We start from the raw sequence: 23,117 nt of genomic DNA, 5'->3' as shown, positions 1-23,117 counted from the left end.
GGAAGGTCGAGATCACTGTTATATTTGAAACTAAATGAGAATTCCTTATTATTTAGACAATCTACATATGAGGTACGTGTAATTTATCCCCTAAATATGTGTCTTAGGTGACATTAATCATTTATAATACATGCCCACTCATGCATAGGAGAAAATTTTTCTGGAGCCTCGCAACGGGTTCATTACCGCACATGTAATATACATGCAGGTGCGTGCATTACACGGACGGTCCAGATGTGCATCGACCGCAAATAAATTTTTCTGTTCAAAACAATATCCAATCCGCAGAGAAGCACACTTCAAAAACAGTATTGGAAACCTAAATATGTAGTCACTTTAGGGAACTAAACTACGAATAGAACTTTTAAGAGGATGTTAAGAACTTTAATAATATAAAGCTTTTAAGAGGATGTTAAGAACTTTAATATAAAGTGGCAGCATCATCTTCAACATTGCCATATGTGCTAGACATACCTTAGTCAATTGTAAAAACATTCAATAGTAAAAACATTATAGTTCATCATATAAGACATGGATATGTTTGAATCCACCAAATATAATCATTATTTATTTAGTTTCATATATAACTCATTTCAACGAATCCTTTTTTTCCTAATTCAGTTTCATATGCTTGAAGGATGAGAAACCAACTAGAATTGAAGAAGAAATAAACTTGTTTCTTCACCGTCGTCTCTACGATAACATCCAAGAAGCACCAACCCTGTCACGAGGAATCAAGCGCAGTTCTGAACCATGTTTAAGGAAGACATTACCTGAAAACGCCAATACACACAATTATAAACAGGTTTACCAAATTATAGTGCTAAATTATAGCACCAACAACTATATTCTCATTATAAATATTTAAAACATTTTGTGATAAATCAACACACAATTGATTTGATTAATTGAAAATATAATACATATATTCATGAAACAGATGCTCAACCCCATACACTAACATGTCTAGACCTAAACAACAACATTCATGGAACATATATGCTTATTTCCCTTCTTTATTTTTTTCTATCTTTATTTTTGATGAATTTTATTGAGCTAAAATCACTTTTATTAACAACAATAGTATTTCAAATTATTTTCGTGATTGTATATTCTTTTGTTGAAGTTACAATGGTATGGATGATGCTTGGGATATATGCCTAGCTAATTTTTAAGTACAAATGGATGATTGTGTTATTTTCACCTTTGTAGGTCGAGCTCCATTCCCTGGAATATGATCAACGTGAGAGGATTTCGTGAGACAGGTATAGACCCCTTGTCATTGGTAATTACAAGTTTAGGGCGGCGCAAAATTAGTGACGGGTATATGCATTATATACAAATGGGCATTTGTTGGATTGGATGGCCAGGCACAAAAAAAAAAAAAAAAATTCCCAAGGAAATCTATATGTTTTAAAGTAACAATCACTCATAACAAAATAATAATCTGCCTACTGTAAAACTAGCAACAGAGGGTAGCCAAACATTGTTTGTCATATTTTCTGTTTTCAGGTGTTTTCTATTTTTTTGTAAACATAACAAAATGAAACATGACCTACGTGTCCAGAATAAATTAAAAAACATGAAAAACAAGCCCTTAGTAATTGAATACTAAATAATAGCACTTACAGATATAAGGATATCCAGTAACTAAGTGATATTTAACAGTAACCACATTTTTTAACAATAAATTTGACAGAAAATTGTTAGGGAAAAATATCCCTAATTATTAATGTTGTGCAAACAGATATCTAATATCTTAACCGGCAAAAGAAAACCCCTAAAACTATCAAAATTTTGTGAATCAGATCACAAGGTTCGGTCACAATTAACAGTGATAAAATTATTAAAATATCTATCAACAAAAAGTCATTTTGTCAAGTTTTCTTTTTCATAATCACATTATCTCGCCACCTTTCCATTATTGGAAAAAGACCAACTCATCATCATTAGCTTTGGGAATGGCAACGAAACGGGTTTGGGACAGGTTTCCATAAACCATCCCCTGCCCTGATGAAAAATGCTTTGTTCCATCCTCCTAAAAACCAGGATGGGCTTATAGCCACCCCAGCTCCACCTCGTCCCAACAATAGAATTAATAACCCGTCTCAACCCTATATATGTATATACAAATTACATACATACACAGATCTGTAAGACCCTATACATATATATATATACACATGTATATATGAATGTACAGAGAGACTGTAGAAAGATTTACCTTACCGTGACTAGCTGGCAAGGAATGGAGTTGATTGTTATGATTGTGAGATGCTAGTAGAAGAGAGGATTTCTAGCTAGAGATTATCATGATCGTGACTAGCAGCTAGGGAGCAGTGATTATTACAGTAGAAAGAAGATCAGCATGAAGTAGAAATTTTCTCACCATAAAATTGATTATTACTGCCCATAGATGATCGCCAACATTAGACTCTCACATGTGATCGCTGATTTGTGTGTATTGTGGTGTGGGGGGCTGAGTAAAATGGAAACTGTAGGTCCCTAAGTAAATGACAGTAGATATATATGTATCTATGTAAGGGCATTGAGGCATTGTAGATATATAAAATATAAAATAAGGGTATCCATGTAACTTTACCATATAGTCAGGCGGATGGCACACCCATCTCCACTTCTAACCCAAGTCGGATTCACCTTCTTATACCGGCCTGACTCCAGACATTTTCCATTAAGAACTCACCATACCCCTCTCATTATAGGTGTCCAAGCAGCAACCCCTCGGGTCTGGCCCAATTGCCACCCCTAGTTAACTTCAAATTTGGCCACTGTCCTCCTTAGAACGCCCACTTCCTCTTCAGTCTTCACACTTGGATCTTATTTGTCATCTCCTTCTTTCTCTCTGGTATGACATCATTAATCATTCCTTCGTATATCACAACAACCATCTATTACACAGAGAGTGAAATTAGATTGGCTGCTAACAAATTCAAGAGAGGAATAGAATATTTTGTCTTGTTGGATATCAAAGAAAAAGTTTAAATATTTGACAAGTATTCTAGATACTCTTTCGTTGCAGAAAATTGAAGTTGGAAATTGACAGAGAGAGATTCGTAAACGTGAGCTTGATAAGAGTGAAATAGTTATGAGAGAAGGGTCACATTTAGCAGGTAATCTAAGCTTGAGTTATGACTGGTGGTGGCTTGTAGTGTTATTTTAACAGTGGGAACTCCCATTTGGCATGCAACCTCCAAATACCAGTAACCTCACAAGCCATAGATACAAACTTTTATTTATTCGCTATTAGGGATAGAAGAATAGAGATTTCTAAAAAGAGTTCGATAGTCTGATGAACCCAATTCTTTTGAAAGACGAAAGAAGATAGTGTTTTACAGAGAAGTCTAGAAAAAGGGAGAATTATGTGAGACATAAATTAGGGAAAACTAACCTTCAATTCTTTTATTTATGAGATAAATAAAAGAAATATCACACCTACCCAACTTGGCTGCTCCTAAATATACAGTCTCTATGTAATCTATCCAATCTCTCTCTCTCCCCATGATTGTTCTACAATATTAAGTCTCGCATGTTTTCCTCAATATATTGTTACATTATCTCTAATATTTGTATTTTTTTTTCTCTCTACTAGTCCTTGTTTCTTGGAACAAGTCTCAATTTGAGTTTGCTTTGTTGTAGAGATAAAAGAGAGAATAATTATGAATAATATAGATCGGGAAAACAGAAATCATCTATGATGAGTAAAGGTCAAAAACTCAACTTTTAGAGACAAATCAAATAGTGGAGATGGTTTCCTGAGGATGGAAATTACAACTTCTGCTACTCGGTGTCATGTTGTTAATGAATAACAAAGAAACTTTTCATCGTCCACAGAAATTTACTAATCTTCTCACTTGTAAGTTGTAACAATCATAACCCCAGAAATAAATTAGAAAGAAAATAAAATTTCATTAACAATGATTATACAGTGTCTGGAGTTCCAGAAAATGGAGAATAAAGTAAAAGGTAAACATAGAATTGTGATAAACAATTCCCTTTACACAAAGGGTGAATTGGAATTTTAATTTCATTAATACAGATAAAAATATTTATTTTGGGGTCAAAAGCGGGTAAGTAATTGGATTTATAGGGTTGGATCATTGCAAATGGTAAAGGCACAAAAGGGTAGGGAAGCAAACGAGCCAAGCCGTTCGCGAACTACTCAGGCTCAACTCAATTCGTGTTCGTTTATTTACTACACCAACCAAGCTCGAACAAAATTATAGGGCTCATTTATTAAAAACGTGCCAATCTCAAACATTACTCTGCTCAACTCGTCTGTTCATAAACATGTTTGTGAACAGGCTCTCTTTAGGGCTCATTTTGAGCTCATGAACATACACACGTATATATATATTTCATATTTTTATAAGTTATAATGGGTATTTTAACTATTTCAATATTTTATAAGCCCAAGCCCAACCACCTAACCCAACCCAATTTGTTATATCATTCCTTCTTTTGAAAATAAAAGTAACCCAAGCCCATTCATTAATAAAATAGACAAAACCCATGAGAATTAAAACAACCCAAACCTAAGCCCATTTTCTGAAAGCCTATACTCTTAAACTCGTCACTTCCTCTCAACCCTAGCCGCACTCCTACTCCTCTCTTCATCCAACTCACGATATGCTTAAAGCCGACATCAGAAAGGGCTCTGGCACATCGCGGTGGTAGCTACAAGATCCCAAAGTGGTATAGCATTCATGGCCGTGACATTCACTGGTGATTTTCCAAGTAATTCTACTTTTTTATAATTATGTAGATCTGTGCATGTGTGTTTGTTTTGTGTGTATCTATAAACGAGTTTTGAGCCAAGCTCGAAAAACTCGTGAACACTTCCAAAAGCCGAGTTCGGACACTTGAGGTGGGAGCATAATTCGAGCTCGAGCACTCTGCTGCACAGTCAAGCCGAGCTTGAGCATGCTTATTTGTTGCCCTAGTCATAACACTAAAAATATGTATAACATGCTTCACATGTGACCATATTCTTTCCAATTAATACATGTAAAGTTGGATTTGCAACCTTTTGAAAAACTTCGAACGGAGAGGTAGGGGGAGGGGCATGGGCATTGCCAAATTAATATTTCATAGGGGTTATTTATGAGAATATGATAGTTCAAGAGGGTTTGTTGCATTTTCAATGATAATCAGTATTCAACAGAAATACAACAGTGATCCTATGCAGTGCAGCTGCATATTTTAACAAATATAACAAAAGATTTGAAAATGGAAAATCGCAAAGCTAATAATAAGAGAGTAAAAACCGGCATACCTGCACTTTGCTGAGGATTGATTCCTACGCCATCTGCATGGAGAACAAGTCATGACTTTAGCACACTATGAATAATAAAAAGTAAAACAGATGACTTGGACAGACAATTAAAAGGATAACTGGAATATCTAAAATGGAACTCCTTATAGATGACAACGGTAGGCACAAAAATCTCATCTTGTAATTATCGATAAACTAGCAAGGGCACAGTTGTATGGTAAATGAAACCGTGGAAAAAAAAAGAGACATTTGACCTATCTTCAATTGGCCTTTTCAAATCTATATGATACCGCTTCTGTGTAATCAACTTGGTGGAAAGTGCTAAGGCAGCGTCTGAGATGTTTGATAACTTGATTTAGTACTTAATTCTAAAGTAACTAACTACTTATTCAATTAAGTGCGTATGATAATACAAAATTGATACCACTTAAAGAAATAAGTGCTACTTAAAATTCAAATTAGTATTTCAATTTATGATTAACACTTAAATTCCAGCTCTTAGAATTTACATTGAGATCAGACAGCACCTGAATGAGTTCAAAATTAGGTACATTTCATTCACACTGTTAGGTATTACTCATTAAGAAACAGGAAAATTGTTGATGGGACTCTGACACAAAGCACCTTTTACGTACAACGTTCCGGCAAATGTGCAGTAAAAATTGGAAAAATATCCAAGAAACTTTCAGCTATTTTCACAATGTTGGGCATGCAAACCCACCCTAAGTCGGTTCAGATCACTTTCCTAGCGCAAATATATATTGGGTTTGGAGGCCCCCTCAGCGAGAACTACGTTTTCTTGTGGTTTTTGCCATTTTATGTATAATAAAAAAAATTAAAAAATTAAAAAAGAGAACCAAAACCAACGCTCGCAATAAAAACACAAGGACAGACTCTAATGGGGACATGCAATGATTGTCAAATGGAGCAGAGTGGCTGATGAAGTTGTTATTCATTTAAAGTCGCAATGTCAATTAAAAGCATCATGGCTACGACATGATGCTGGGAAGTTTTTGTGGACATCGACTGAATCAGCTAGATTTTTCATCCCATGACATGTGAAATTAACGGCTAATTAACTTCCAGGGAAAAAAGAAAAAAGAAAAGTAATGGCTAATTTAGTGTTGTTATACATATTGTATCTTTGTCATCTTTGATAGGCAAGGGAGGTATGATTGAAAGTTTAGTTTTCAAATTCTAGAATTGCTTAATCCCTAAGTAACCGCCTTAAGTTAATAGATTTCTTAGTTCTAAAATACCTCCTTAAAAGGATTATTTAACAATACTCTGCACATTATTTTATTTTTTTTTTTATAAATACCAATACTCTTTACATTATTACTTAGCTGTGCTTGGAATGACGGGGTTTCAATTTTGAAATGTGACTTCTGATGTTATGTGGGTGGAACCGTGGAACTATAAATGGGATTGAATTGCTTCAAATGTCAAAATATAAAATATACTATTTTGAAATCCCATGAAAATTTGATCAAATTTCAAGGGATACGGAAATTACTAAAGTGACTCCACAGTTTAATAAACTCTATCCCCTTTAGTCCAATTTGTTTCAAATGCAAAAAAATATAATTTCATTTCAAATCCTTCCATTCCTTTATGAAAACGAACACCGAAAAGGATTTGGTTCCAAACAGTTTTGCTTAGCTTTTAATAACCTCCTTAGTTGAGGCTATATAAAGTTATAAATTTTCACTTTTTTTTTTTTTTTTTTTGATAAGTAATAATTGATTAAAAGACGTTCAAAAGGGGAACGCATCCCTTATACAAAAGTGGAACCAGGATCTAAGGACCCAAAGAATCCAAAAAATGATTAAGTCATCGGAAGAGGAGCAAAAACTCCTCTTCACATAACTAAAGATAGAGCGAATGATATGAAATTTCAGCGTCGCCGTGGGCGACTCCTTCCCTTCGAACATTCTGCTATTCCTCTCCATCCAAGTGCAACACCAAACGCAATGTGGAACTGTCCTCCAATAGTCGCGTACACTGCTTCTCACACGACATCCCCTCCATGCATTAATCAGACCCTTAGAAGACCAGGGCATTACCCAAAGCATACCAAATAAGCCAAATATAAGGTTCCAACAATTGTACGCCACAGGGCAATGCAGGAGGAGATGATCTACCAACTCACCATCTCGTTTGCAAAGGCAACACCAATTAACAATACAGTAGCCTCTCTTCCTCAAATTGTCAATCGTCAAGATCTTGCCCCATACAGCAGTCCAAACAAAGAATGCCACTCTAGGTGGAGCCTTAGAGCGCCATATGGTCTTCCGTTGGAAATCAAGGCCATCAAAGTTGGAAAGGCATAGAAATATGGACCGTACTTCGAATCGACCTTGGGAAGAGGGGACCCACATCAAATCATCACTACCTCTGCCGACTGCCTCCTGACTGCCTCCTGCTAATACAACAAACCCAAGCGAACAAATACCTCGTCCATCTCCCAATCCTAAAAAGAACGCCGAAAGCGCACGTCTCATGTAATCCCACTGCTATCAAGCCGATAACAGTCAGCTATGCAGGCATGTCTATCAACGACGATACTGTACAATCTGGGAAAGGTACAAGATAATGGCCGGTCACCACACCATAAATTCTCCCAAAATTTAACACATCTACCATCACGAACTTTGAATATGATATGGGAAGAGAAAACATCCAAGCCCTTCCGAATGAATTTCCACACACCAACTCCTCCGCAATAAAGACTGGACGGGTAGACCAACCGCCACTCTCCTCCCCAAAACGACATGAAACAAGCTTTCTCCAAGGGTGATGCCTTTCCCTGCCGAATCTCCATAACCATTTGCCCAAGAGAGGTTGATTAAAGGGAACCAAACTCCGGATACTCAAACCACCCGACTTCTTGGGCTTGCAAACTTGCTCCCAACTGACAAGTGATACTTAAATTCTTCGCCCCTTCCGCCCCAGAGGAAATCCCCTTGGATACTTGAATTTTTCGATCCTTTTGGCAACAGGGCATGGAATTTGGAACACAGATAAAAAATAAGTAGGAAGGCTCGATAGAGTGCTCTTCCCCCCCCCCCGGCGGACAGATATTGCTTCTTCCACCCTACCAATCTCTTCATGTACCTATCAATCACAGGATCCCAGCTCCCCACCCTCCTAGAGGAAACCCCTATGGGCAAACCCAAATAAGGAATAGGAAAAGAGCTTACCCTACACCCAAGGATTGCGGCTAAGGAGGAAATATCCTAAACATCCCCAACCGGGACAAGCACGCTCTTAGTCACGTTGACCTGCAGCCCAGAAACCGCCTGAAAACAAACCAGAATGTACCTTAAATATCTAAGTTGAGACACATCAACATCACAAAAGACCAAGATATCATCCGCAAACAGTAAATGAGAGATCTCCAACTAATGAGCTAGATCTCTACCCACCCTAAAGCCCTTGATAAGACCGAGATCCTCTGCCCTCCTCATAAGTCTGCTCAAGCCCTCCATTACGATGAGAAAAAAAAAAAAAAAAAAGAAAAAAAAAAAAAAAAAGAAAGAAAGACGACAAGGGATCTCCTTGTCTCAAACCCCGAGAACACCCGAAGAAACCAGCAGAAGACCCATTCACAAGAACAGAGAACTTTACGGAAGAAAGACATGTCTCTATCCATTTCCTCCATCTACTTCCAAACCCCATTCTCTGAAGTAAGTACAGCAAGAAATTCCAATTCACAAGATCATAAGCTTTTTCAATGTCAAGTTTACATAAAACTCCAGGGACACCACTTCGCAATTTGGAATCCACACATTCGCCTGCAATAAGAACTGAATCTAGGATTTGTCGTCCTCTGACAAAAGCATTCTGGGATTCCGAAATAATCCCATCCATGACATCCCTCATCCTAAGAGCAAGAACCTTGGCGATAAGCTTGTAAATGCAACCCACTAGGCAAATTGGTCTAAAATCTTTAATGTCAAAAGTGCCACCCTTCTTAGGGATGAGGACAATGAAGGAGGCATTTTACGACTTCTCGAAGACGCCATTAGAATGAAACTCCTGGAAGGTACCCATCACCTCGTTTCTCACCACCTCCCAACTTTCCATCAGAAACCGCATAGTAAACCCATCAGGCCCCGGAGCATTGTCACCATTGCAACTTGATAAAGCCTTTAGCACTTCCTCTTCGGAAAAAGGAATCTCAAGACCATCTCTATCAAACACAAAATTAGCCTCAAAATGAAGGCCGTTAAGCTTGGGTCTCCATCCTCATGGCTCGATGTAAAGCTTCTGATAAAAAGAAAGGATCCCATTGCGCACCTCTTCCTCCCTCCACAACTCCAGACCATCCACCCAGATTCGCCCTATGTGATTACTCATTCTGTGGGTATTAGCAAGTCTGTGAAAAAATTTCGTATTACGGTCTCCCTCTTTGAGCCATAAAGCCCGAGATTTCTGGCGCCATGAGATCTCCTCCATACTAGCACTCTCAGCAAGAACCGCCTGACAGGAAGCTCTTTTAGAACGTAGAGACTCCGCATCCCCACTCGCCTCTTCAAGATGATCAATCTCAGAAAAATCAGCAAGGACTCTATTCTTCCTCCATTCAAGATTCCCGAATACTTCCTTATTCCATGTCTTAAGCTCGAGTTTAAGAGCCCTTAGCTTCCGGGCTAACACAAAACTGGAAGAACCTGTAACCGTTGCTTCCAGACTTCCAATGTTGTTAAAGGCTCAAGGCGTGCTAAGGCACTAAGGCCTCTTGGAGCCTGAGGCGCAAGGGGCGCGCCCGACTGAAGTCAGGCGCAAGTTGAGAAAATAAATAAAAAAAATGGCACCCAACAAAGATACAATAGTCTTGTAAACCAAATACTTAAGGACTCATCAATAAACATAGCACCATCTTGGTTATCACTTAAGGACTCATAATTCTCATCATCCTTTTCTGTCTCATCTAAATCTGTAGCAAAAAATTTCACAGCAAAAACTAGCATGCATTTTCACAGGCCACGGTCCACACGCCACAGCAAAAAATAGCAAGAATTTTCACAGGCCACAAGAGAAAATAACAAGGATTTTAATAGTTAACATAGCAGGCATTTTCATTTTTCATAGTTAAAAAAAAAAAAAAAACATGCATTATACTAATTGGTACAGAATAATTATTAAAGTAGAAAGCAGTAGAACACAAAGCAGGGGAAAAAAAGGGGGGGGGGGGGGGGGGGGGGGGGCAAAAACTAAAAGAAAACAGAGAAGAAGAAGGGAGCAACAGAACAGAAGAAAAAAAAAATAAGAGCAGAAAGAGAGAAAACATGACAGAAGAAAAAAAAAGTTAGACCAGAAGAAGATGAATTAGAATAAGAGGGGTACAGAGACAAAGAAGTGAAGGAGAGAAAGAACAAATAGAACAGAAGAAAAAGAACAAGAGAAAAAAGACAGTAGAAGATACGAGTCCAAAAAAAGAATAAGAACCAAGACAGACAGAGAGAGAGAGAGAGAGAGAGAGAGAGAGAGAGAAGTGAGAACAGGAGGAGGAAAAAGACAGAAGAAGAAGAGATGGAAAGAGGAGAAAAGAAGAAGCAGCAGAAGAAGAAAAGAAGAACAACAACAAGAGGAAGAGAGCTTACTTGGTTACCGAAAAGAGAGAGAGTTTGCCGGGGAGAGAGAGAGAGAGAGAGCTTGACGAAGAGGCCGCCTCAGACCCAAAGCTCCCAAATGTTTCGTGCAATTGAGCCGTAATTCGGCTTCCTTTACTTTACCTTTTTTGGTGGTAGTGGTAGGGACCACCCACCACTTAAGTTACTTTAAGAACACATCAGATTCCTTATTATATATATGCCAACAAAACGTTTAAAAGGCAAAAATATAAAAAGAAGAAGAAGAAGGCGCGCCTTTTTAGCGACTTAAGCCTGTCGCCCCGATGCAAAAGGTGTGCGCCTTTATCAACCCGCCTCGCCTTAGCATACCCAAGGCACTGAAGTTGCGCCTTGATGCGCCCGACGGCCAAGGCGCGCGCCCAGTGCGCCTTTAACAACACTGGTTGCTTCCTCCCACCAAGACCGAACTTTCCCTTCAAAGTCCTCCGCTCTCAGCCACATATTCTCAAATCGAAACGGGGAACACCGAGACCTCAGACCCCCATAATCCAGAACCAGAGGAACATGATCAGAGGTGACCCTTGCTAAAACCGCCTAAACAGCATCCGGGAATTTCTCTTCCCACTTCCCAGAGATTAAAAACCTAGCCAGCCTTGATAAGGTAATTGGGTCCCTGCCATTAAACCAGTGTTGTTAAAGGCACACCGGGCGCGTGCCTTGGGCACCAGGCTCATCAAGGCGCAGCTTCAGCGCCTTGGGTATGCTAAAGCGAGGCGGGTTGACAAAGGCGCGCACTTTTGCATCGAGGCGACAGACCCAGGTCGCTAAAAAGACGCGCCTTCTTCTTCTTCTTATGATTTTTGCCTTTTAAACATTTTGTTGGCATATACATAATAAGGAATCTAATGTGTTCATAAAGTAACTTAAGTGGTGGGTAGTCCTTACCACTACCACCAAAAAAGGTAAAGCAAAGTCCTTATAAAAAAAGTAAAGGAAGCCAAATTAGGGCTCAATTGCACGAAACATTTGGGAGCTCTGGGTCTGAGGCAGCCTTTTCATCAAGCTCTCTCTCTCTCTCTCTAGCAAACTCTCTCTCTCTTTCCGGCAACCAAGTAAGCTCTTTTCCTCTTGTTGTTCTTCTTCTGTTCTATTTTTTTTTCTCTGTTCTTCTTCTGTTGCTTCTTCTATTCTCTTCCTCTCCATCTCTTCTTCTTCTATCTTTTTCCTCCTCCTGTTCTCACTTCTCTCTCTCTGCGTCTTGCTTCTTATTCTTTTCATGAACTCGTATCTTCTACTGTCTTTTTTCTCTTGTTCTTCTTCTTCTGTTCTGTTTTTTCTCTCTCCCGCACTTTTTCGTCTTTGTACCCCTCTTATTCTTCTTCATTTTCTTCTAGTCTAACTTCTTTTTTCTTCTGTTATGTTTTCTCTCTTTCTGCTATGATTTTTTTTTCTTCTGTTCTGTTGCTTCCTGCTTCTTCTCTGTTTTCTTTTAGTTTTTAACCCCTTTTTTTTTCCCCTGCTTTGTGCTCTACTACTTTCTACTTTAATAATTATTCCATACTAATTAGTATAATGCATATTATTTTTCTCTTTCCTTTTTTTTTTTTTTACTATGAAAAATGAAAATGCCTGCTATGTTAACTATTAAAATGCTTGTTATTTTATCTTATGGCCTGTGAAAATTCCTGCTATTATTTGCTATGAATTGTCTGCTATTTTTTGCTATGGCGTGTGGACTGTGGCCTATGAAAATTTTTGCTACAGATTTAAATGAGACAGAAAATAATGATGAGAAATATGAGTCCTTAAGTGACAACCAAGATGGTGCTATGTTTATTAACGAGTCTTTAAGTATTTGGTTTACAAGACTTTTTTATCTTTATTAGGTGCCATTTTTTTATTTTTTTCTCAACTTGCACCTGACTTCAGTCGGGCGCACGCTTCGCCTTGTGCCTTGCGCCTCAGGCTCCAGGAGGCCTTAGCGCCTTGAGCCTTTAACAACATTGCATTAGACCAAGTAAAGGTTGTACCTTCCATTGGCAGATCAATGAGAAAATGCCCATTAATAAAATCAAAAAACTGAGTCATATCCGAAGACCACCTTCCCCGACCTCTCTAGCAGAGACCTAACAGAATTAAAATCCCCACCCAGGCACCAAGGAAGAGACCATAATCCTTGAACACGGCAAATTTCCTCCCAAAAAAGAGGTTGATCACTATCAACATTCAACAATCGGTCCATAGACCCCGGTGAAAATCTGAAATTGTCCTCCGTCATTTTGAACACGCAGGATGCAGAGAACCTCCCCATCCAAACGTCCATCCAAGACAACTGACAACCATCTGCAATCCCACATAACTGAAATTCCACGAGAGGTACCTGAAACATTCAGGGCCTCCCATTCCACAAACCTTCCTCCCCAAAAACTCCTAACAACCCCATCAGAAATAGATGCCTACTTGGTTTCTTGCAGACAAACAACCTGGGCGCCCCACTTCCTTAAAGCTACCTTTACCACCCTCCTTTTCATAACTTCATTAAGAACCAGATAAAATTATCTCCCCTCCTTCCACTCCTACTTCTAGTCCTTCCCCTCTCCCTCACCGCCCCTCTCTTCCCTTCATAGTTGACATAAAAGATAAGATTCTTGACCTCCTGCTCCCCTTTCCAAGACGATAAAGGTCTCTTATTCACAAAGAGTGTGTATTCTTATTTAAGTGAAATAAGACAACTCCATCTCTCTTTCTTGTACTACATCTTTAGAAAATCCAGTTTGCAACTCTACTATCTACTCAAAACCGACTTTAACCCACTCTTACTTATACAAGACAACAAAAATCCCAATCTTAGGAATTGTGATTCGTCACTATTGTTATCAAAGGGATTTTGATTGCCGCTCTTCTCATTGTATATCCATTTTGATATTTTCTTTAAAACATGCTTATTATAAGAATATTTTATTTCTTAATCATTGTGACCCATCAACCATAAATGGTCAAAGTATCATAAAGTTTCCTTTTTAATTTTAGATGCATACATTGATCACACCTTCTGCAATCATATAAGACATGATATTTTATCTTACTCAATAAAATCTGGAGGGAGATTTCCTACCAAGCTCCCCATTCCTATGGCCACATTATTTGTCTTGGCTCCTTATAGCTTGTGAAATGGAAGATTTGCACGGTAAATAAAGGAAAGGAAAGGACGACTATTTGAGAATGAGGAAAGAAAGAAAATAGAGTTCCTAACCACTTGAAAACCGATTTTGTTTTCCCCCAAAATTGGGAGACAGAAAGCAGTTACCGATGACGACCCATTCTACTCCTACTTTTTACAACAATGCATTTTCAATTTTAAACATTCTACTTGCGTCACAAAAAATTATGGCCTGTTTAGTTCAGTTTTCTAAGAGCAGTTCTCAGAAACTCAAAAAACAAAAACTGGAGAACTATAAAAGACAATTCTTGAAAACAGACCTTTTTTATTTGAGTTTTTAAGAACTGTCAACCAAGCAGATTTTTGTGCAGTTTTCTGATTTCCAGGTTTCTGAAAACTATAAAAAGAAAAGGAGGAAGAAGAAGAATGGGCTAGCACCATTCTTTGCTTTATGTTCTTTCCTCTATCAGGTGTACTAATACTATTCTCCCTGCATCCCAACCCACAAAGAAAGAACAAAATGAAAAATATATAGAATTTGATATCTCAATTCCCACTCCAACTCCTTCCCCTACCAAGAGAGAAGAAAAATTAATGGTGCAGAGAACTATAGATCATATTGTATCAACTAAGTTGTAATAAGAAATAGCCTACTATGCAATTTATTATGATTTCTCAATATGTAGAAACTTTGTTTAGGTTCATTTGTTCACTGCTTATAGAATTCAATGATAGACTGATTGTAGTGATTTGCTCTATCTTCTAAGGTTTCATGATCCTTTCTGCATAGCTCACTCGTATAAGCCACTCGTAAGTCGTATCAAAGTTTCATATGTTAAAATTTCAAAACCTGAAAGATCGCCACAATTTTAAATGAACTAACCCAAATGCAACTTACAAAAATCAAACAGCAAATAATAATTAATCCAAGGCCAGCTCAACTCTTAACCTTTTAGGACAGTCGCCAAAGACCCACGTAAAATAGATCCATTCAGAAGTACCCACATAGGTAATGTCATTAGATTCCTCTCATCTTTACTTCACTATAAGTTTTTATTCTATATGAAAAGTTTTTATTCTATATGAATAAACATAAACGCTCCCTCAAATATTTGTTCTTTTCAATTAATATATTGACCAAAATTACATGATAATATGACACTATGACAAACTTCTACTACAATTACTTCTCATTTCCTACGCCATACTTACTCTTCTGAAATCCTTCACACTTGTTATCATCCTCTCTTCTTTTTCTAGACTTCTTTTATGGGTTAATTAGTAATGTTATTACAACAGACAATTTTTTTTTTTTTTTTTTGATAAGTATTACAACATACAATTAATCCATAATATTTGAATATGAAAAAAACAAAAAAACAAAAAAAACAAAAAACAAAAAAACAAAACAGCATCCTTTAAAGTTCTTTGCCTTGTGTATCAACTTCACAACAAATCGTTAACATGATGCAAAAACATTCAAACGTGTACATATATGCATAGCGATAGGGGAGGAAAGGGAGTACCGTTGGTGATGACGGCGCTGGTTTGGGGAGGGACTTTGAATTCTTCGGCCGCGAATTTGACAACAGCAGTGAATGGAGCTCCTTCTGGAACGCTAAAACTGAAAAGAAAATTAAGAACAAAAAAAAAAAAAAAAAAAAAATGAGAGTCAAATCAACTGAAGGTGTTGAGCACAACAGATGGAAACCCTAGAAAAAGGAAAATTTTGAAGAAGAAATTACTAACACTTTGAAGGGGAGCTTTGGATCGGAGGTGAGAGTGACCTTGAACGAGACCTTTCCACCACCAGTCGCCATTTATGTCGGTATAAGGTCTCGTCGTTTTTTAAATTGTTTGGAGGAATGGGAGGCTCACAAACAAGGAATTCTAAAGAGAGAAATCTCGTAATAATATGACATTGTTACTCAAGCCCAATCCCATCCACCCACTGCAGGGCCAATCCAAATCCAATTCTAGCCCAACTTTTTATGGACAATCATTTCATAATTATGGTTGGACTTCAGTTGAGATGTCAGCAAAGTTAAACCCAAATCCAAAAATAATTTTACTTTTTATATATATATTTTTTTTAAGTATAACATACACGGTTAAGTAAGAAATTCATCCACACTTTGCACATGATCATTAAATGTAAAAAAAGTAATTACCAAAAATACATAGCACTCAAATCTAATGATATATCATTCAATGATCACTAGTGAGTAAGAGATCATTTTCGTGTGTGTATATATATATATATATATATATCTATAACTGTTTCAATTGTGAAAGCTTTTTACATCAATTATGTCTAGAGGTAAAAGAATGATAAAGTAATGTACAAGTTTCATAAAACTAGTATAATACTGGATGTTTACGTGATATAGTCAGTGTTCCAATCCAAAATCTCAACCCTAGCTAAAAAATTTAAAGGCTTGGGTTGAAGGTCGCATTAAAGTTGGGATATGATTGAACATTTTCATTGAGCTTGAGTTATATATTTAACCCGCCTAAGTTACAATTTAATGTTAGAGATGTCCCACATCAATACATATAGGAGGTGAAATAGCCATATATGGATTGATACACATCTATATATGTTGGTAAAATATATGTTTCAAATGACATTTAAGATATAACTAACTTTATACTAATATGTCATGAGATAATAATATGCTAAACATAATTAATTAAATATTCAACTCGATATTTAATTAAACATACAAATTAAAGCAGTAAAATAATAATAATAAATAAAGAATCTGGACCGAGGCTAGTATTGAATACTATGTCCTTAAGACAGATTCGCCTCACTATGGTGCTAACGGACTCAGTGATGTCTATCTCCCAGGATACAACGGTTTACATCCACCAATAGCAGCACTACAAATTAATGGATACGACGAACCTCCTCCGTGTAATACTCTCTCTGACTCAAAAATGCATCTATACTATATAAATGTTGAATTGAGTGCAATCCGAACCTAATGCTTCAGACCAATCTTAATATGGCTCGATGAAATTAAATTAAGGTCTAAGTAGCTCGGACCACTTGACCTATGGTTTGAACCCACTTAGGTTGGGTTCAAGTCTAGAGAGGGAGAGAGAAGAAAAATGAATTGAATTATTTGCAAATGACAGCCCAAGGGGGTATTTATAGAAATAGATGTGTATTTTCGGATTGAGTGCGTCTCTTCATCATTGGACACAATCATTGTAATACCCCTAATTTTAAAGGGATAGTCCTGGTATTTATTTTATTGTTTCTAATGCATTTTTACTTGTTGACGTGCATATGTGTTAATTTTATTGTTTTAATTGTGGTTTATTATTTACTTGTTTTCTTTGTTGGGGTTTTTTGTTATGAGTTAAATTGAATTTACTTATTTAAATTGTTCTATTTTAGTTAGTGTAATTATAGTAATTATTTGGTTGTTTTAATTAACTTAATTAGAGGGTTGTTTTAATTGATTTAAGTTTAACTGATGAATTATTTAAATGTATTTATTTTATTAAATATAATTGTTTTCTAAACTTAACGTGACTGTAGGGTTGGTTGCATGTATGGTATATATATAAGTAGCCGACATTGATATTAGAAACTAGTTGGGTTTTACGGGCCGAGTTTCAGTTTAGGATTTAGGTGGACTTAGATTTAAGGTGGCCTATAAATACATGTAGGGTTTCAGTTTAGGGTTTGAGAACCCAATTCACGGCATACAGAAAACAGAGAGATGTGTAGAGGAATCTAGGAGAAAACAGAGAGGGGAAAACAAAAAGAGGTTACCGGAAAAGTTTAGAAGGAAGACGTTGAGATTTTTGGAACCGAATCTCACAGGCAAGTTCTAATACTAACTCTACCTCTTTGGCCTGTGTTCTTTGCATCCCTAATTAAATTCCAGGATGAAATAAATTTAATTTAATTTGTTTTAACTTGGTTTGCACAGTTATTTGGTTTTTAAAATAGTATGTGTTTTCTGTATCTGTAACTTGTTCGTTTTTAAACGGTTTTGCATAACTCTTATTCTAATGATAATTGATTAATGTCTAATGAGTTTAAATAGTTCTGGAAGATGTTTCTATGCATTGTTAATACAATCCCAGGTGGAAGTAAACCGTTAAATTAATTTTTGGTTGCATAGAAATTGTTCAACATCGTGTGTGTTACCGATTGGGTTTTTGGCTTGTTTTAAATCTGTTTGGAAAAATTCTTGTTCCGATTAGTTTTGATTAATGAACAATGAATTTAATTAACTTTGGAACACTCTAGGACTGAGTTTTAATCAATAATAAACTTGGGTTGAGGAATACAGTTGCCGGACATCGCTGAAATTGGAAACGAAGACGCACAGGGGAAGAGCCTGCTCTAATTAGAGTAGAGCAGGCTCGACAAAAGGGTAGAGCCGGCTCTATGGGAGTCTAGAGGCGGCTCCATCATAGGGGAGCCGGCTCTACCTTGTTTTGGAGGCGGCTCCACCTTTTGCGGAGCCGGCTCCTTTGATTTTTGCTTCCAGTTTTAAGTTTCTGCGAGACCTGGGCTACGGGGATTGAATTCTTGACATTCTAGGCTGAAAATAGAGTGTTTCTAAAGGTATTCAGAAGGGTCTAAACCTGTGTTAAATTTTCAGAAGGCTTGGTAATTCATAATCTTCCATAAGAAGGTAAAAGAAGGAACAACCAGAAGCTCTTACGAAAGAGATCAATATTACTGTGATGCGGATAATTCAAGTTGCTTGTTTTAAAATTAGCATTTGAACTAGGAATTTTATGTTTAAATCATATGACAGTGGTATAGGATTAAGCATCACAATTTATATAATGTCGGTTATGCTTAACAGGAAATTAGTTGATGTTTACAAGTCATTATGTATAATCAACTAACCGGATGATATGGAGTGGTTTAAACGAGCATGTTAATTTTGATATTGATATTAGTATGTTGATAGGGGATTAAAGAATGGATTACACTTATTATCTGCGTTCTTAAACTGTTAGAGAATCATGTGTTGTTCATATATGACAAGCTTGCAATTTATATATTCTTATTGTACTTGTTATAGATGTGTGGATATTGATATTTATAATATCATCTGTATTATTAACAGTTGGATGGATGGTGTTATACTTGTTATTGGTTGGTTGATATTGATTTTATCTCATTATTTGTATTATCAACATTGGATGGATGGTTTGTATGCACCGGTATGGGACGGTGACATATTAGGGGGATTAGCTCAAAAACGCTAAGTTCTACCTACTCTGGATTAAGGGATGGATTAACTACAAAAGTTAAGTCCTGCCTGTATTTTGTGTCAGATCACTAAATAGTTGAGTGACACTTTTGGTTTGGAACGGATTTTAAATATATTTTTATGGTGCCACGATATGAGCCTGAGTCTCAGAGTCGTTGGCTAGGGAGCATATATGCATTGGGATGCATAACTGGTTATGATGGTTGGATGTGTACCCTGCTAGGTCTAGGTAGTCATGCCCACCTCAGGTGCGTTTTGCATGGTGCCTACTAGTCAGGTTGAGACGGGCCTGTAGTCCAGTGAGAGTCCTGTAGTGTGATTATATATATATGTATCTACGGACTATTTAGTTATTGTTGTATTGGTTAGGATGTACATGCGTATCGGGTCTCTGCTTGGGTAGTAATAGTATAGAACTTGCTAGTGGGCCTGACCCACTTATTATTTTTCAAGTATTGGATGTTTGAGGTCTTAGAGCTTGTTCGAGCTGAGCAGAGACGATCTTTCATTCTACCGACGATGTAGGACTTCTTTCCAGATATTCGATTTGGGCTTTTATCTTCAGTTATTTAATTTCGTTCGGTTTGGATTTTTATTAGGGGTCCACTGGAAATGGATTCCCGAGTTGTAAACTTATGAAGTTTGGATTGTCAGAGTTTAAATATTTATATTTGAGGATTTTTAATTTAGTATTCCTTCAGTTTATTATTATTTCTTAAATTCATTTTGTATTCTATGTTCGATTAAATATTAATTGTTTAATATCCCTCGGATCTGTGCTCGGACTTGATCACCCGTGGCTCTAGAATCGAGGGGTATCACAATCATTCATGTGTATCTCTTCATCACTTGACACAACTATTTATCCGTATCTCTTCACATTGGATACAAACCATTTATATGTGTCTCTTCACATTAGACACAACCTTTACAATAAGTTACAAAGGTTCATATTGAATAGGTTATGTCTCTTAGTTTTGATTTGCATCTTTTCATCCCACAACTAACCAATGATCCCACCTGTTCAATTAAAGGCATATATTGATTACTGATGAAAGAATTTTCATTCAAAATTCTAATAGTATGCAATAGCTTAAGCTTTTAGGTCAAAGAGCAAGCATTCAACCCTGTCCTTGATCCGATGTCATGCCAGGCACTCTCCCTGGAGGTGTTCAAGTCTTGTCCTTCATAAACAGGGTGGCCTGATCACAACGAGGACATTGTGAGTATGAAGCGCTACCTAACATATATGAATTCACCTTTCATTCAATAAGAATTTTTCATCCGATTTTGTTTTGCATATAGGTGATTGCTCAAGGATTTATTCAGAGCTTAACCAAGGTGTAAAAGTTTTTATTTAAGTCCAGTTACAAATCTAAATAACATTAATCTGAGTTTAATAAATCAACTTGGATTCGGATTATTCGAACTAGATTCAAATTGAATTAGACATGATTTATGGTCCGTTTGGCATAACTTTTGTTTATACTTTTATGAAGAAGAAAAAGAAAAGCAAAATATATCACTTCAATTTGGCTTGTGTGTTAGTGTTTAGGAACTGTATTTTTTAAGAGCTTTAATGACAGAAGAGTTTTCAGCGTGTTTGGCAAACCATTTGCTGAAACTCTTCTACTACTCAAATAACAATTTTGTCGAGAGTATTATTTTTTATTTTTTGGACTGTTTAGCAACATAAACCGGTTTAACTTGTTTTTTATATAACTCTTTTTGAAATACATACAAATAAACTATTCAATATAATCAAATTTAATCCTAACATTTGATGTAAAAACAATACATTGTGCTCTAACAAAAGTCATTAATTTCATCTCATCATTAATAGAACAAAATAAAATGTTTATCGAATCGTCAACTCCATAGCAATCATATCCAATGAGACAAACAAAATGTTTTCACCATATGCTTAAAATTGTAAGTCACAATAGCCACATGAATGAAATTTGTGATCAAAATGTTTTCATCATATGCTTAAAATTCTAAGTCGCAATAGCCTCATGAATGAAATTTGTAATAAAACAAAATTTGTCACACATTTACTATGAATCTAATGAATAATTATGTTTTTTGGCATTGTTGAGGTCTATAAAACGAGCTAAATAACAAACTTAATTTTATTATAAATAAGTCATTCCTACTATCAATTATTTGTTTTTTTATTATTATTTTTCTCATTTTATGGACTCTATCTTCTATTGTGCATGCTTTGATAAATTTTACATACAAGGTCACCTTTTTAGCAACTTGAGAATTGCAAGAAAGACATTAATTCAATTTTAAGGTGAAAAAAAAAAGGGAATTTTTTTTTACCTTAATTTTTTTTCTCTTCATATATTGTCCAATTTTCACTCCTTATTGTTACTCCTATTTAATAAAAATCATATTATTATTAAATGGTTAATATTACCATTTTTATTATTATTATACTTATTAACATCATTATTTTAATTATAATTATGTATTGATGATACAGAAGAGGTTCGAGTTGTAAGGTTATAGTAAGGGTCTATACAATGCTTTGCGGTAGATAATTGAGTAGTGCAAGGCTGTGAGCCTATTATTAGAAAAAAAAACTATAACTCTCTATCTTCTTAATTCTTGAGATACTATTACACATGTATGAGAATATTTTATAATGTGTTTTGGAAAAACTTTGAAGACAAGACTAGTATAATTTTGTCTCTCTTCGGACTTGCCTGAAGATAAGCATTGGCGGATATGGGTGGTATCTTAAAAGACCGCTATTACATGCACGCAAGAAGGCCATATGACTTTAGGATAGTGCTTGCATGCCTCATCATTATCCAGCTATTTCCTACTTAGTTTATTACTGTTGTTTTTCCTTAATTTTATTATTTATTTTTGTTCAATGTTGAGATTATTGTGTTGTTTAAATTTTAAGCACATTGTTAATATCTATGTTGTTCAAATTGATGAATTATTTATTTTAATGATAGTATTGTGATTTTATGTTTATATATTATTTAAATGATGTATTATTCATTGTATTAAATGATTGTGGATGTATAAATTGATGTATACTCTTATGTTGCTTTTGGTGTGCAGTAATGGAATGGAATGGAATATCCATTCCGTCCATTTTTTTGTTTGATATGCAATTTTAAAAGGGAATGGTCATTCCATTAGAATGAAAATCCATTCCATAACTATACATATGGAATGTCTATTTCATTCCCAAGTAATTTTTTCAATAAAATCAACTTTTCAAAAAATCCTCATTTTCCTACTCTAAGTCTAAAAACCACCACCACCAACACCATTGCCTTCCACCATAACCTTCCACCACAACCACTTCCGCATTTCACCACCACCACCTCCATTGCCTTCGACCGCCGTCATTTCTACTGCCTTCCACTATCGTTGCCTTCCATCACCACCGCTATCATCTTCCCACCACCACCACCACCACTGCCTTCCACCACCACCACTGCTGCCACTGACTTTCACCACCGCCACCTCCTTCCACCACTGCAACCACTAACTTTCACCACCACCACCACCACCTTCCACCACCACAGCCACCTCCACTGCATTCCACTGCCACCACCTACACCACTATCTCCTTCTATCACCACCACACTACTACCACCGCCACTTCCTGTTGTGATTTTGTGGAGTCAGATTAGGTGAAAGATTTTTAGGAAGATTTAATTATATGGAAACTTCATAACTGCTGAATGTTAGGGAAAATTCAATTTCCTGATCTGTTTTAACTTCCTTACTGGATTTTGGATTCTACAAAAGTAAATTTCTTGTAGGACAAATTATTTGGGGCTATAAATATCAACCCT

The 23,117-nt window shown here is 36.4% G+C and overlaps 1 protein-coding gene across 2 annotated transcripts; it reads right to left on the bottom strand.

Annotated features, from left to right (window-relative positions):
* Positions 1-393: 393 nt before the first annotated feature.
* On the bottom strand, positions 394-15,936 carry LOC132273762 (ubiquitin-fold modifier 1-like). 2 transcript variants are annotated; one of them, XR_009470242.1, is made up of 5 exons: positions 15,782-15,936; positions 15,559-15,656; positions 5,294-5,326; positions 2,603-2,909; positions 394-773 (listed from the first exon to the last, which is right to left on the bottom strand). XR_009470242.1 is itself a non-coding variant. In XM_059774817.1 (4 exons), the coding sequence occupies exons 1-4, from the start codon at positions 15,850-15,852 to the stop codon at positions 694-696; spliced, it is 282 nt and encodes a 93-aa protein (XP_059630800.1). In that variant the 5' UTR covers positions 15,853-15,936; the 3' UTR covers positions 394-693. The 2 variants fall into 2 exon arrangements, 1 of the variants encoding a protein (XP_059630800.1); XM_059774817.1 differs by lacking the exon at positions 2,603-2,909.
* Positions 15,937-23,117: the final 7,181 nt, after the last annotated feature.

Source organism: Cornus florida, unplaced genomic scaffold (assembly GCF_030987335.1).
Source record: "Cornus florida cultivar Cherokee Brave unplaced genomic scaffold, ASM3098733v1 CherokeeBrave_3.0.0_Hap2_Chr09, whole genome shotgun sequence".
NCBI lineage: Eukaryota > Viridiplantae > Streptophyta > Magnoliopsida > Cornales > Cornaceae > Cornus > Cornus florida.
This window is presented reverse-complemented; position numbering and strand designations above follow the sequence as displayed.